The sequence below is a fragment of the Melospiza melodia genome, chromosome 1, assembly GCF_035770615.1.
Source record: "Melospiza melodia melodia isolate bMelMel2 chromosome 1, bMelMel2.pri, whole genome shotgun sequence".
Taxonomy (NCBI): Eukaryota; Metazoa; Chordata; class Aves; order Passeriformes; family Passerellidae; genus Melospiza; species Melospiza melodia.
Window position 1 is genome coordinate 169,706,199 of NC_086194.1, and position 14,648 is coordinate 169,720,846.

At 38.1% G+C, this 14,648-nt stretch overlaps 1 protein-coding gene across 3 annotated transcripts in view; it reads left to right on the forward strand.

Annotated features, from left to right (window-relative positions):
• Positions 1-14,648, forward strand: part of DENND3 (DENN domain containing 3) — a 32,314-nt gene that overhangs the window by 5,145 nt on the left and 12,521 nt on the right. For all 3 annotated transcript variants that reach the window (XM_063174792.1, XM_063174775.1, XM_063174783.1), the window contains exons 2-11: positions 843-1,116; positions 1,656-1,771; positions 2,285-2,424; positions 7,719-7,830; positions 8,989-9,108; positions 9,988-10,206; positions 10,505-10,626; positions 11,069-11,224; positions 13,030-13,126; positions 14,418-14,521. In XM_063174792.1, the coding sequence (XP_063030862.1) occupies positions 843-1,116; positions 1,656-1,771; positions 2,285-2,424; positions 7,719-7,830; positions 8,989-9,108; positions 9,988-10,206; positions 10,505-10,626; positions 11,069-11,224; positions 13,030-13,126; positions 14,418-14,521 (1,460 nt within the window). The remainder of the gene's footprint in view (positions 1-842; positions 1,117-1,655; positions 1,772-2,284; positions 2,425-7,718; positions 7,831-8,988; positions 9,109-9,987; positions 10,207-10,504; positions 10,627-11,068; positions 11,225-13,029; positions 13,127-14,417; positions 14,522-14,648) is intronic.

A 14,648-nucleotide genomic window follows, 5' to 3' on the forward strand; every position in this document is an offset into this window, starting at 1 on the left:
TTAAAATTACAATGAAGTAATTGGAAATGCAGCTACTTGGCTCAGCTGTGTGGTCAAGAATACAAAAAGTGCTCCCCAGTATGAGGCAATCTCTCTGATCACTTCCTGCACAGCATTTCATTGCAGGGCAGTCAGGGCTTTCAGGCCAGTCACACTTTGCAAAGCTGCCTGTGCAAAATGTTGTAATTTCATACATGCTCTTGGGGTGCCTGTTCCACTGAGCCATCAGTACATGGAGGGATTCTCATGGCTTCAGTGTCTTCAAGTTGTATTTATTGTAACAATGATTGTAGTTTTTAATTGTGCTTTGTTAATTGCCTTATAAAATTAAGCCTTGTCTTGTGAAAGTCTGTGTTTGTGTTGTTTAGGATTTGGTTTTGGTTTTTTTCTTGGTGCATGTTATTTGTTCTGAGTTGAAAGGAAGCTTTTCCTGAAGTCAAACAAAGACTTATCTAAGAGGCTCAGCTGCTTCTGTTTCTTTTCATTTATTTATTGCCTGTTGTTTTGTTTTTTTTTGTTGTTGCCAGTGTTTATTTTAAATATAGTTTAAGTATATCTTAACACTGAAAAGGAGGAAATATGGTATTTGATATCTGTTAGTTTCTTTTGCCAAAGGCATAATACTGATATGGAACACTTTGAATGATGAAGGATTCCTTGCATTAACATGCATAAAACAAAAACTTAAAAGTAAAAATCAATTCTTTAGGAAGCAGAAAAATACATTTGAAACTCACAATTTTAGGGGTAGAAGAAAACCAAGATTAAAAATTATGAAAAAACCCCCACATATCAGGATGAGTGTTATCTCAGAGTTTGTTTGTTATTTTTTTTTTCTATAGGGCACTCAAAGAAGACTCAGAAATCCCCCTCCCCTTGATCCAGAAGTTCTGTCAGTATTTGTGCCTCCCTTTATCAGCAGAGATGATGTTCAGATGATTCATGCTGGCAATAACTTGAATAAAAGCAAACACCGCTCCTTCCGAAAGAAAAAAGAGAGACCCAAGGTTGAAAATGTCAAGAGCCTCAATGGGGAGCAGAAAGCACCTGACACAGAGGATGTGACAGTTCCAAAGGACATTGATCTCATTGCTCTGCCACAGCTCTGCTTCCCAGGTACGTGAGGGTTCACACTTCTTGTTGAGGATTGTTTTAATGTAAATAATACTTGACCCATAGTTCAGCCCTTATTTTTTAGCCTTTGTTGGTAAATATTGATTTGAGCAAAGTGCAAACATGCATACACTTGAAAAATTATTTTTCACCCCAAAATGGCTGAGTGCTCTCTCACTTTTCATTTTGATAAGCCTGAAGTAGTGAATGTTTCCTCCAGGTTTAATTGGAGAAATTTTAATATGTGTGTCATTATTGCAGGCCTTTTTAATATCTTGGGGGAAAAAGTGATTTAAACCCATTTCTTATATTTTGCCTCTGAAAATGAAGAATAATTTCATCTTTGCTTCTTCAGTAATGTGCAGCTTACAACCTCTGTAACAGCCCTTAGTTCAAATTGACTGTATATTACATTTTAATCCCTTGAAATGAAACATTTCTCTTGAAATGAAGTGGCAATGTGCAGTACTTGTCATGAATTGTCTTTCACACAACTGTAGTTCAATATATAATTAAAAATATGGTTGCTGCCTTCATTTCAGGAGGACTTTATGTAACTTCTGAGTTAAAAGAGGACCACATCCATTTCCTGGTCTTCACTGATGTCTGTGGTAACAGAACATATGGAGTTGTTGCACAGTACTACCAGTCAATACAAGTATGTGATTTAACTCATTCTTCTATTAAAACTTATTAAAAGATATAAAAGCAAAACACTTTGAATATAATGTGAGATTTGATTTATCAAATTAGTTATCAGGTGTGTTGTTATGTTTGGAGGAGCACAGGACAAATCACACTTTTATGGTGCCATTTTAAATGAAGTATTTTGGAACAAATTTCATTAGGAAAAATGGCTACAGATTCCATTTAGGAGATTTGGATATTGAGGAGCAGACTTTATCCCCTGGATGATTTTTTTTGTAAAGATTGTTCTTTCCAAACAATGAAAGATGTTCTTTCTAAATACATTTTGTGCTGAAATTGTTTTTAATACATGTTGTTTAAGTCTTGTGGGCTGACATTTTTCTGAAGACCTAAAGGTAGATAGACATCAAAATCCCTTTGAAATATAGAGGGAATAGCATATCACATCTCTAAGGTTCTCAAGAAAATATCAGCCATAATTTAATAATTAACACAAAGTCATTAATGTGCAGTTTTCTTGCAGGATGGCTCCTCCTCCTCCAATGGCCAGGGCCCTTGGGAATCTGCACAGACTGGGAAGGTGCCTGCCTGCTTTGTACCCTGTGCTGTTTGTGTTATATCCAGATACCCATATTTTAGTGCCCTCAAGGATTGTCTCTCTTGGTAAGATTTGCTCCCCTGTGTGTTTCTGCTGGAAATGGCTGCAGGTTTTTAACACCTGAATTTGCTTGATGTGGCCAGGAGAGCTGTGTGATGCTAAAGCAGTGGTTGGTTTTATGTTAAGGTTTTGTGGGAGAGGAAAAGAAGAAATGCTATGTCAATGTAGCCCAGACAGTAAGTGCAAATTCTGAATACCAAGGGTATTAGTTATGATGTTGTCTTCATTTTCTTTGGGGATTTTTGCTAATGTGTAGGGAATGGATATTTTACAGATATTACTGGCTTTTTTTTTGGAGTGGTTTTTTCCACTCTTATGAAAATTGCTTTCAAAGCACAAAAAGCTTTTTCTAATTCACAAAATAAATGTCATAAGAACATGAATATATGTATTAATAAGCAGTTAATGACACATTAGGGAAATAATCCAAGTCACTTGAGGAAGTGGAGTGGTTACTTGGATGTTGTAGAGCTAGGAGAGAAATTCTTAGGATACACTAGTTAGAAACAGTCAAATACTCTGCAGTGTAGATGATGTAAAAGGTAAGTGAACATGGATTTATCATGTTATAAAGTGATTTCTCTTATTTTGAGGTTACTTTATTGTTAAATTGTTAAGATCTATTTGCATCTATTTTGGATTAAAACCTTCTCACATCAGGGGACCTGCCTGGGTACTTTGGCCATTACTGTGTGTCTTCACTTGCAGACCTGTTGTCCAAAGATAGAAGAGTTTTCTTCACTAAATTTCAGTCAAGCTTTCTAAAGTCAAATCTGAACCCAGCTGCAGGTGTTTGCTTCTTGTACATAAGCTGAAAGGTGTTGGGGTTCTAGGCTGGAGCTTGGGCCTTCCCCTGTGCTCTGCTGGTGCTCATATCCTGGGCAGGTGAGCAGGGGACACTCCCTGGGTGCCCCCTCAGGTGCATCCCCAGCCCTGACCTGGCTCCAGCCCAAATGAGAGCTGAGCACTCCTTTCCCAGCCATGCACCTCCTCTTCCCTGTGCTGTGGATTTGGATCTTGGGGCACTGACTCCTTCCCCTGGGCTGCATGAGGAGAGCCCTGCAGGAGCAGAGCAGTGCCCTCCTCCTGGGCATTTTAGACATTGGCTCAAAAAGGCTGTGAGATCAGAAATGAGCCACTCTGGCAGCCCTTTTATGGACATGTACTTCTGCTCTGTCATTTTTAAAGCATTAGTGAAGGACTTTAATGTGGACAAGGCACTTCAGCATAATGGAAACAGGGTGTGCACAGGTCAGTGTGAAATCAAAATAAATGTTCAGTGAAATAAAAAGGAAATGTTTGTTTTCCTTTCTCCTTTCCTGCTCAGATCACTCCCCCCTCCTTTTATATTTAAGTGGATTACATCAGCCCTTGCTAGTGCAGGAACTGATTCACTGCTGCCTTTTACAAGTCTCAAATCTCAAGTTGCTGCTAATCTGCACATGGAACCCTTCCAGCTGTGACTACAGCTGTGCCTACTGTTTCCATCCAGCTTTTATAGTGGATTCCTGCTGCTTTTCTACTGCCAGCTCAGCCTGTGAGAGGGCTCAGCTCACACCAGCTTTGCACTGGGTGGGAGATGGATTCAGTTTGACAGTGCTCATCGGTGGTTTATGTAGAGTATTCATAAAGAGTCATTTCTTCTGTGAAGTGAGACATCTCTGAGCTGGGAGAAGCAGTCAATTAGCAAATGGATTTTAGAAGAGTCCACTGAGGGAGAAGTGGGAAAATCTTCAGGACAGCCGTGGAAAATTCCAGATGTTGTAAAAGTGTTTCTAGTTCTTGTATCTGTTTAGAGGAGACAGTAACCAGATAGAATTAACCCCTAGATCTGCTTCTGCCTCTGGGTGGGTATTTTAAACTTGAAAACTATTTAAACATTATAATGAAATACCTCTGCCTTGATTTTATCTAGTAGGATTTGACACCTATTTAAAGCATGAATGTCCACAGATTTCTCTTTTGAGTCTGTACTGGTTTCTGAGAGGAGCTCAGTTGATCGGTGCTGTACAATCTGAGCTTTGAGTGATTTGTAAATATGTGAATAATTATAGGGAAGTTCAACAGGACAGTAACCTTCTACATTAGTCTTGTGTGTTGTCTTGGTCTTTTAACTGGGGAATTTTTCACACAGCTGCACAGCTCTTCCCCTTTTTGCTGTTGCATCTGTGAGATGGGAGTGTGTGTAACTGGAGGGGGAGTGAGTGCCAGTGACAGAGCTGAATTTGGAGCTGGCATTTCCCACAGTGCTGGAAACTCCACTGATTAGGTTTCCATTAAAATTTATTCTGGTTTTTTTTTTTTGTTTGTTGTTTTTTTTTTAATTTCCTTTTCCTTTATGGTATTTAATGGCTCATTTCAGAATGTCTGCCCTTCTGATTTTGGTGTATTGGGTTTTTTTTTTTAGAAAAAGTGTTTCACTATGCCCGAGTACACTAGGGTGGAGGGGAGGGAAGGGGTGGAGAGGTGCAGGTTTTCCTTATTTTGGTTGTTCTACTGAAATGTTTCCATGTGGCATGAAACAGCTGCTGGGGTGTGTGGCTGCAACATAAACAATTGCAGCCAAGACCTCTGTGAGATATTTGAGTGTAGTGCCCTGTACAGCTGCAGATGTTCTGACTTTTTGGGACATTACAAAGCACTGACATTGTGATTCTGTAAACCAGAAAGGGACTTACTGTGTGTCATCAGGTGACCAATGGGTTAATAATCTAATTAAGTGTTTTTGTTGCTTGAATGTACTCAGGTAGCAGTGCCTCTTATACTTAACAAATAATAACACCTTCAACAGCACACTTGTATCCTTGGTATGCTGCAGAGCTGTTCTGCAGGATGCTTCAACTGATTCATCATTCTCCAGGCAGGAGTTCTGAAAGCACTTGCTGGTGGACCTCAAACCACCTATTTCCAGTGTGGAGCCCTTTCATTGTGATGCCTAGTGCAAGAATGCTGTTGCTCCTGAAGATCTGATGTTCAAGTAACATCTAAAGGGCTTCTGCTTCCATCCAGGATGATTTTTTGCAGCAAAAGGTTTCTTTTTCCTCCAGAAATCTGTGCATAGATTATTTTCTTCAGTACCTAAGTGCACAGAATTACTTAGAGGTGAGAACAATCATCAAAAGTATTTTTTTTACATAAGTATTCCTAGATAAAATCCAGGTTCCTAAACTTTTTCAAGTGGCAGAGTAGAAATCACAAACCAGAAAACTAAACCAAGCTGAGATGCACAGGCAACATCAAGTTATAAATCCAGGTAGGTGCTTTGAACTGCAAGGGAATCTGCAAGCTGTCATCATAGTAATGAAGGTCTTGGTATTCTGTGCTATTAATTTTATAACTAATTTCCATATTGCTAGCACTCAATGCTTCCAAATCCAGAACATTTTGTGTGGGGTGTGTCTGCCTTTCTCCAGAGCAAGCAGATGTGAACCTAAATGTTTTCTCAGCACAGTGGCTGTTGGATTATTCTACATTTTTTTTGAAAAGGTTCAGTTAAACTTCAGAGGTTTTGGCACTTTGCACATGTGGTATTACCTTAATCTGTTATAATGCATGAAAAGTGAAATATTCCTGGCAGTAATCTCCTGGATGAACTCCTGTCTTGGATGGATGAATAGGCTCCATTCAAACAGCAAATCTTCCAACCTGTGTGTTCGTCCTTTCAGCTGCCTTGAGAAAAGGTGGGAGTGTGCAAATAGCTGCCAGCACTGAGGCACTACAAAGGGCCCATTCTCAGCTGCTGTTGCTTTCTGAAACCCCTGTCTGTGGGCAGTTAATAGCAGTAATGAAAGGTTCATAAACTCCTGAGCTCTCCACTTGAGTGTTTCAGAGATTACTTCATTTATTTCTGCAGACGTTTGCAGTGCAGAGCTGTCAGCTGCTGTTAGGCTGCATTGATGGGGCTCCATGTCCTGAGCAGGGAGCTCTGACTGTCCTCTCTGCACATCTGCTGCTTTCTCTGTCATGTTGTGTCTGCTGTGACATTTACTGTCTTGGTAAGAGCTTTTTGTCTCAAAGAAAAAAAAAAAAAAAAAAAAAAAAAAAAGGCAGGTCTGCTTACTCTGTGTGGCCAAATCTGAGGCATCACTAATTGTGACACAGTATTTGTTTAAATTATTGGTTCAACTGTCTGGTTTTCTTTGATAATTCTTAAATTCCCTTTTCTCTGACCCCCTGAAGAGCTAATGGACTTTTAGGGAATATTTATATAACAGCCCAGGGCTGTCTTCAAATAGGAAAATTTGTGAATTTAAATATTTCATTTGAAAGGGCTGTACTATATGACAGAATATATTTTGATATTTTTTTCTGGAATCTAAATGCTGTACACAAATAAGGTTTCCTGGATCCTTATTTATCTCTTAACCTATTCAGTTGCTTCCTTCCTGAAGAGCAAGTGTTCTGCAGGAAACCAGTAAAGCTGCAAACTGAAGTAAAACCTCCAGGGAGAAGACAATCATATTCAGTTCCTAGTTTCTCTATATATAGATTTGCAGGCCTAGATTTCTGATTTTGTAAATATTTGGGGTTTTTTCCTATAAACATGCAAGTGAATCTTCTATTGAACAAAACACCCTTTGTGACCACAAATACCTAACTTGGTAATTGTTACATTTCAGAAATGCTGTGAGAGTTAGTAGTTTTCAGTCTTGATTGTGTGTATGTTTAAATGTAACAGAATTTATTTGGGGTAATATGTGAACCATGTGATCTTTGTTAGGATAATGCAGTTTAAAACCAGAAATATTTAGCAGGTTTACACAAATGTTCTTATTCTTTGTGTGGGCAGGAATGACAGCAAAGAGCAGTGTCCATACAGGCCTAAGCCTTGTGCTAAATATGGCTCTTGCTTCACATTCCTCTGCAGTCAAACTTGGGTCTACAACCTCTTTTTTCCTCTGGTGCTGTTTTCCATCTCTGAGCTGGTGTCTGATGCAGGGGATGGAGGAGCACCAGGTGTTGCAGCTGTGGCTGTTGGTTCCTCAAGCAGTCTCTAGAAGATGCTGTAGCTACACCTCACACATGGTTTCCTTTGGCCATCAAACCTCTGTGCCGTGTCCCCTGATGGATATAATGCAGCAGTATTTTATGCATGGGAGTACAAAAAAACTCTGCTTCTGACACAGAAGCATCATTAAAATTTAATGAAGCTGCTGAAGTAACTAATAAATTAGAAATTAATTAGCAGAAATAATAGCTTCATTACTCCTAATAATTTTTTTCTAGATTATCAGCAGAAAAGAGTTTTTTGTGTTTGCATGTTACTATTGATAAGTAATTTCCTATCATTTAATTACAGCTTACTAGTGCAGCTACGACCTTTGAGGGATTTAGATGTCGAGGAGCACATTAAAGAATTTGCAGCAAAGCTGTTTTTAATCCCCAGCCCCCCACCAGGATCACTCCACTTGGTAATTATTCCTCCTGAATTTCATCATGATTTTAACATTATGCCTTCTAAGATACTGAGATGCTGTTTTCAATAAACTGGGTGACATTCATGAGTGTCAGGTCAGAGATTACTTGGTCATGTGGAACTGATGTCAATACCTGTGCTTTAAAAACCAGGCTCTACTAATAATCAATCATTATTAGTAGAGAAAATAACAGTGTGACCATGGCTCAGGCTGGAGCGCTGGCATACCAGCCATGTTCTTTACTTTTCAACACTCCTCTGGGAGGGTTTTGGCTCATGCCAACTATGTGTGGTGTGAGATGATGCCTGGGCAGGTCTGGGAGCAGCAGGACAATGTGCAGGGGATGAAGTGTTGAGTTGGCTGCTGCCTGGATAAGAGCAAGCTGAGGGGGGAAACTCACATCAACATTTGTATGCAGTGCTGTGTATTTGTTCCTTTCTGACCCTTCCCAAGTCCAGCCAGATGGCAGCTGGGTCAGTGATTTCAGCACACACTCTGTTATCTACTGCAGTGGCTTTTGGGGAAGCAGAACTTCAGCCAGGGGCTCTTCCTTAGCTGCTTTCCTTGACCCTGGGATGAGGGGTGAGGAGGGGAGGAAAAATAGCATAGCTGGAAAATATCTGAGTGATTGGCTAAACCAGCTGTGAGTGCTGAAATGTGCAGCACGTGCAGGACCTGACCCCCAGAGATTTGAGCTGAAATATCAGCAACTCTGAGAGACCTCATTCCTTTTGGCTTGTTTTATTTTCTTAGCATGGCAACTTATGCTCACTTATTTTGCTAATAGTTTTTTCTGTTTCCTGTATGAATTTTATCAACAGTTTTGATTTTCCAGTTGTATCTACAAATATAAATTCAATTATTTTGTTATGCTTATAATAAAGCAAGTTTAATTCTGTTAAAAGATGTTAAAAATACTGGCCAGTCACCCTATGAGAATGAGAGGAGACAAGTACATATTAATCTTTCAAACTACTCATTACATCTTAATATTTCCCTCTCTTTTTATTTTACTTTTCTGCAGTGTGCAAATACCTGTCTTTTTGCTCTCAGTTCAAGTTAGTATTTTGTAGTTGGAACTAAAATCCTGAATTAAATGTGCTGTGGGAACATTCTCATTAAGGAGTAAACAGAAACCATCTGTTATTACAGGTATTTCACATGAAACCACTTCAAATAATAATTCCTTCACGAGAGGATCCAGACAGTCCAATTATTGACTTGGATCTCCATCTTCCATTGCTGTGTTTCAAGCCAGAGCAGGTGCTGCAGGTAAAACTAATTCATATTTCTAAATGTTTTAGAGATTGACAGTATTGGTAATTTGTAGTTTAGGAAAAACAAGATGTTTATTTACTCAAAAAACTTTATTAACCCAGGAATTCAGAATAGTCTTAGTTCTGAATATTAGAGCTATGGCAAAATAAACTATACTACTTCTTAAAGATATTTTGTTATTGGTGGACCTGATAAGATTAAGGGATATTACATTTCTTTGCCTGTGGTCTAGAAATTTGTGTTAAATTTCTTCAGAATATATTTTAAAATGTAACTACCCAAGCCAATTGACAGATTTTATTTTGAATTTTCACTACATGCATTTCTGCAAGATTTATAGTAATTTTTTCATGTTTAAGAAAGGGGCCTGTGGGAAGGATTGATGACAATTGGCACTCTCATACAAATAAGATGTAAATGGTGTGGAAATACAAAAAGCTATTTGCAAAGAATTTTTTTCAGTGATTCACAGAGCTTTACAATAATGGAAGCTGCAGTGTCCTTTGTAGGTTTCTTGATCCAATTCCCTGCTCAAAAGCCACCTGTGAAGTTAAGTTAGGTTGTTTAAGGTCATCAGTTTTGTCTGAACCACTTTCTCTAAGAAACCTCCTCAGTCATGAGAGTTGGCAGCTCTGCCTTATTTTTTGGGGGGTTTTGTCCAAACATGCATGTTATGAATAAAAGTATCTCAAATCCTAAATGGTGCTGCTGATGCATCTTGAAATGGGCATTATTTCATTTTATAACTCTGTAAGGTAACTACTAAGAATGAGAATTTTGAAGCTGACTCTCACAAACAGATGAAATATTTGCATTTTTAGTTTTTCTAGATACCTGTTTGCAAACATTTAACATTCTGGCTTTGTTTTCCAGATCATGACCTGTATTTTGACTGAGCAGAGAATTGTTTTCTTCTCTTCTGACTGGGCTCTGCTGACACTCATTGCTGAATGCTTTATGCTGTACCTGCACCCCCTTCAGTGGCAGCACACTTTTGTGCCCATCCTGTCCAGGCAAATGCTGGATTTTGTGATGGCTCCAACATCTTTCCTCATGGGATGCCATGTTGATCATTTTGATGAAGTGAGCAGGGTATGTTTCACACCATTACCACTCCTGATTCTTACTTGCAGTGCATTTGTCCCCTTCCATTTTAGGAAATATTAGATTACCAAGTGTTTTATGTATTGGGATTAACATCTGTTAAGACAATTGCATTTATTTTTCTTGAATGTAGTTGTTTAGTTATCTGTACAATTTTCTACTTATGGAAAAAAATTCAGTCCTTTTCTGGCTTACATCCTCGATGAAATAAATTGAGAAGTATGTAAATAAGAACTCAATATTTTTGCAATAAATGTACAGTCATTCTATTTTCTTTTGTTAAAAGGAAGGTGAAGATTTAATTCTAATTAATATAGATAATGGAGATATTTCACATTCAAAAATGGCTGAAGAGGAACTTGAGATTCCAGATGTTCCAGCACAAGCAGCAGAAACTTTCATAAAAAGGTGAAAAGATCTTGAAGATGTGTCTATCTTAGTGCATAAACCATGCTTGATGCTCCAAAATTTTTATTTTGTATTATTTATTATTATTATATTATTTCATTCATATAAACCCCACTGTATTTTAGAAAAGGGCAAATTGAAAATTTCAATTAATTAGTATAGAAGTGGCTTTAAGCAGTCAAATTATTTTGCAACAACTGGAATGCTTGTTTCTTTTTATTATTGATGCACATTATACTCTGAACTTTACAAAGAAGACTGAGTGCACTGTGATTTAATTGAGTGGGGCTCCCTGGAATCTTGTTAGCTTGTCAGCACTTGTAAATCAATCTGGCTTTTCTCTAGCTGCAAGATGCATGGGCCTAAATGACTTTTTTTTTTTTAAAGGTATGAAAAATTGTTGGTGTTAGGATGTAAGTTAATAGTTTTGTTCTGTGTGTAGGGTGCAGGGTCTGCAGCTGCACTTTGATCTGGAGCTCTGCCATCTCCGAGCCTGCACAGACCTTGGGGAGCTCCAGACCCGCAGGAGGGCTTGGCAGCAGAAACTGAACATGGATGTGCAGCAAACCATGTTGCAGTTAATTGTTAATATCTTCAGGTAAGTGGGTGTAATATTTTCTATTGTGAGAGCATGTGGTACTGGTTAAGGCACTTTAGGCATCAGTGAAAATATTCTCATTTTGTCTTACTTTATAGATACTTTGTAAAGCTTAGGTTTTGTTAGGGAATATGAGAAGGAGATCCTGTAGCCTGATGGAATAAAAGTCATTGATGTTTTGATGTATATATACATTACTTGAATATTTTAGATAAAACTCTTCTACTTTTGAGCTTGTCTTTTGAAGGAAGATTTCAGGAAGAGAAGGGCAGTTCTTGGAAAAGCTTAGGCCCAGCAGGGATATCAGTGAAGTTTTGGTCCCTCTTGTTAGAAGCACATGAATTCAAACCAGGACAGGGTAGAAGAGCTGAAAGCAGGAACAAGAGTTCAGAACCTGGGTGTGTTTGGGCTGAGAATGGATGAGATGCCTGGAGAGTGCAACACCTGAGAATGAAGGAGGAGCTGTTTAAGCTCAAGGGCAAAGTTTTGGCACAAGAAAGGACAATTGGCCAGGAGCTGGACTCAATCCTTGTAGGTCTCTTCCTACTCTGGGTAGTCCATAATTCTATGGTCAGAAATGTGGGGTACTGGCTGTGTTTGGGACTGGCATTTTAACAATGATGTGGCCTCTTGCTGGAGGTGGTTCTTCCCTTTGGATCAGCTACTGAATTGCTCATGGGAATTCTCCTTGACACTTCCAGTCAGAAGGAGCTGGGTTAATTTAGAGTCCAAATACCAGGTGTCTGTTATTGGATCAGCTTAAGGAGAGTTCCTGCAGGTGTCTGGACCCTCCAAGAAGGACTGTAGCTGCTGGGTGTGGGGAATAGAACAGTCTTTACAGACAGCTGATTATGGAAACTGAAATGCATTTATCTCCACTGTGAGATTTTTGTGGATTTCAGTGTTTGGCAACAATAATTCCAGACAAAGATGAGGACAATGCATTTTTGCTCATAACAGCTTGAACTCTTTAATGCACTGAACATTTGGCTGCATAAAATGAACAGATGCTTTGCTCTCTAAGAGATAATATGTATCACAAAGGAGTTGATTCTTTTGCTTTCTTTCTCCTTTCCTTCAAACTTTGTCTTTGTTCTTTTTTTTCAGCCTTGTTTCTTCTATCTCCTAACTCTGCCAGCATCCAGGACTGAAGGAAAGTAACTTTCTGATGCAGTTGTTCTGTCTTCAGCAAAGCATTGTAGTGATTTTGTGTGTGGAGGTTCCATGTTTAAAGCAGACAGTGCTAAATTATACAGAATTAGATAGAAATATGTACTTTCATTGACCACACCTTTTCCTGACCCCATATGGTTGGATAAACTTTAACAAGATGTAGTAAGAACCCTGTTTTTCATGTCCCTGTTACAGATGCAATGTGATGGGACAGTGGGAGGTCAAGTCACATCTTTCAAATTGCCCATCATAGGTGCACTTGTCTGTTGTGCTCCAGTGGGTTGTGTGTGATTCAGGAACTGTGTATGTAAATGGAAATCCAGGTTTGGAGCCTAAATCATGATTTACACAGATTGTCCTTCATGGTTTGCTAAGTCTTACAGTGTATGTGAGTTTGGCAGCAGATAGACTACCCTACTTGTAAGAATTTGAAATCTTTTTTCTATGATTCAGTAACACACACTTGTTCATTAAAACTGAGTTTGCTTTCTAATACTGCAGCACATTTCTATTTTGCCTTCTGATGCTGCAGCATGTTTCTAGTAGTACCAGTGGGCTGCTGCTATTTCAAAAGTATGACTTGCTTACAAATCTCCAAGCAGATTTATCTATTTATTTATTTTTGTCTCCAGGGCGGTAAAAGACCACCTAAATTATGAACACAGAGTGTTTAACAGTGAAGAATTTCTGAAAACAAGGGCAACTGGAGACCAGCCATTCTACAAAAAGGTAAATTCAGTGCTGTGATTATCTGCTATTAATAAATTTGTATTTTAGGATTAATGCCAATATCTGGAAATTTGAAGTAATAAATCCTACATGAGAAACAGTGTTTCTTGGATAAACATTCCAATGGAATATTGTTGCAATGTGCAAACATTCTTAAAAATAAACAGACTAAAAGGAAAATCTTAATATATCCTCAGGAGAGAAATTGATTGGAAATCTTTTGACCAGGATTTCAGATTAATAGAAATAATTAAAATATTTTCAGCAGCAATTTCTAATATTATAAATGAAATGGTGGCAATTTTATGAATTGAAATTTAATATTAGTTAAAAACTCAGATGTACATATTTAAGAAGAGCTTTGAGCAGCTGACTCATTTAAATACCAAATAGCAAAGTGGCAGGTTTGCTTTCAGGTAAATCTTAGAAAATAACACACTATTGAGTAGGTACTAGTGGTGTCTGGAATTATATTAAAAAAACTCAAAAAAATCCACTAGAAAGGACTAAGATTTGGAATCTCCTGGTCATAGAATTGCTGGCAAACTGTGCCACCTACTGGAGGAATACTGGAAATTGGGAATGCTAATGCTTTTGGAGATGTTTTTTTACATTGTGCATTGCAAGTGGATAAGTAAGAAGCATTTGAACATTTGTATCATAGACATGTTGTATTGCCTCAAATCCCAGATTTCATCTTGTTAACTGTGCAGTGATGAGTGGTGGTGGCTTTCCCTCTTTTTAATCCACAGTGAGTGGTGTTTTGAGTGGTGTTTTTTGTTGTGTCCTCTATCCTAAAAGTAGCAATTTGAGCTTTTTAGAAAGTTATTTCTAGATGACATCACAATAATTACCTGAGCAGGGAACAATTTTTGGGATTACCAGAAGAAAAGATGATTCACTTGTCTTTTCAGTATGATGACATAATGTTAATTTAGAGTTCAAATTCTTATTCCAAACCATAGACAGTACTATCAGCACTTGGCTTAAGTAGAAAAGATAATAAAAACTTGTAGCTCTGTTTTACTCAGTATTTCTCATTTTTGTTTGGTTTCACCTCTTGGAGGGCAGTTTGAGATTACTGTTTGCCACTAAGCAAATATCAAAGTCCAGAAAGTGAATGGAAACTTAATTAGTTTTTTCTTGAAGTTTCCAGTCTTTTCATTTTTGTGTTTGCTAAATTGGAAGGTCTCAGTTTTGCATGTGTAAAGGTAATAAAAATGAGCAAGACATGCTAATAAAAAATGTAAATTTATAAATGATCCACAGTTAACTCCTTTGTGTCTCACAGGTTTTAGAGACCTACATGTTCCACTCTTTCCTTAAAGCTCGTCTGAACAGGAAGATGGATGCTTTTGCTCGCCTTGAATTGAGTACCCAGTCTGAAGAGGACAGGTAAAGATTTCTCACTTCTTATTCTGGTTTTGAATCTTCTGTTGGTATCAGTGATAAAAGTCCTTTTGTCCATATTGGTATGAGTTCAGGTCATCTATAAATAAGATTATGATTAATTGCTAACTCA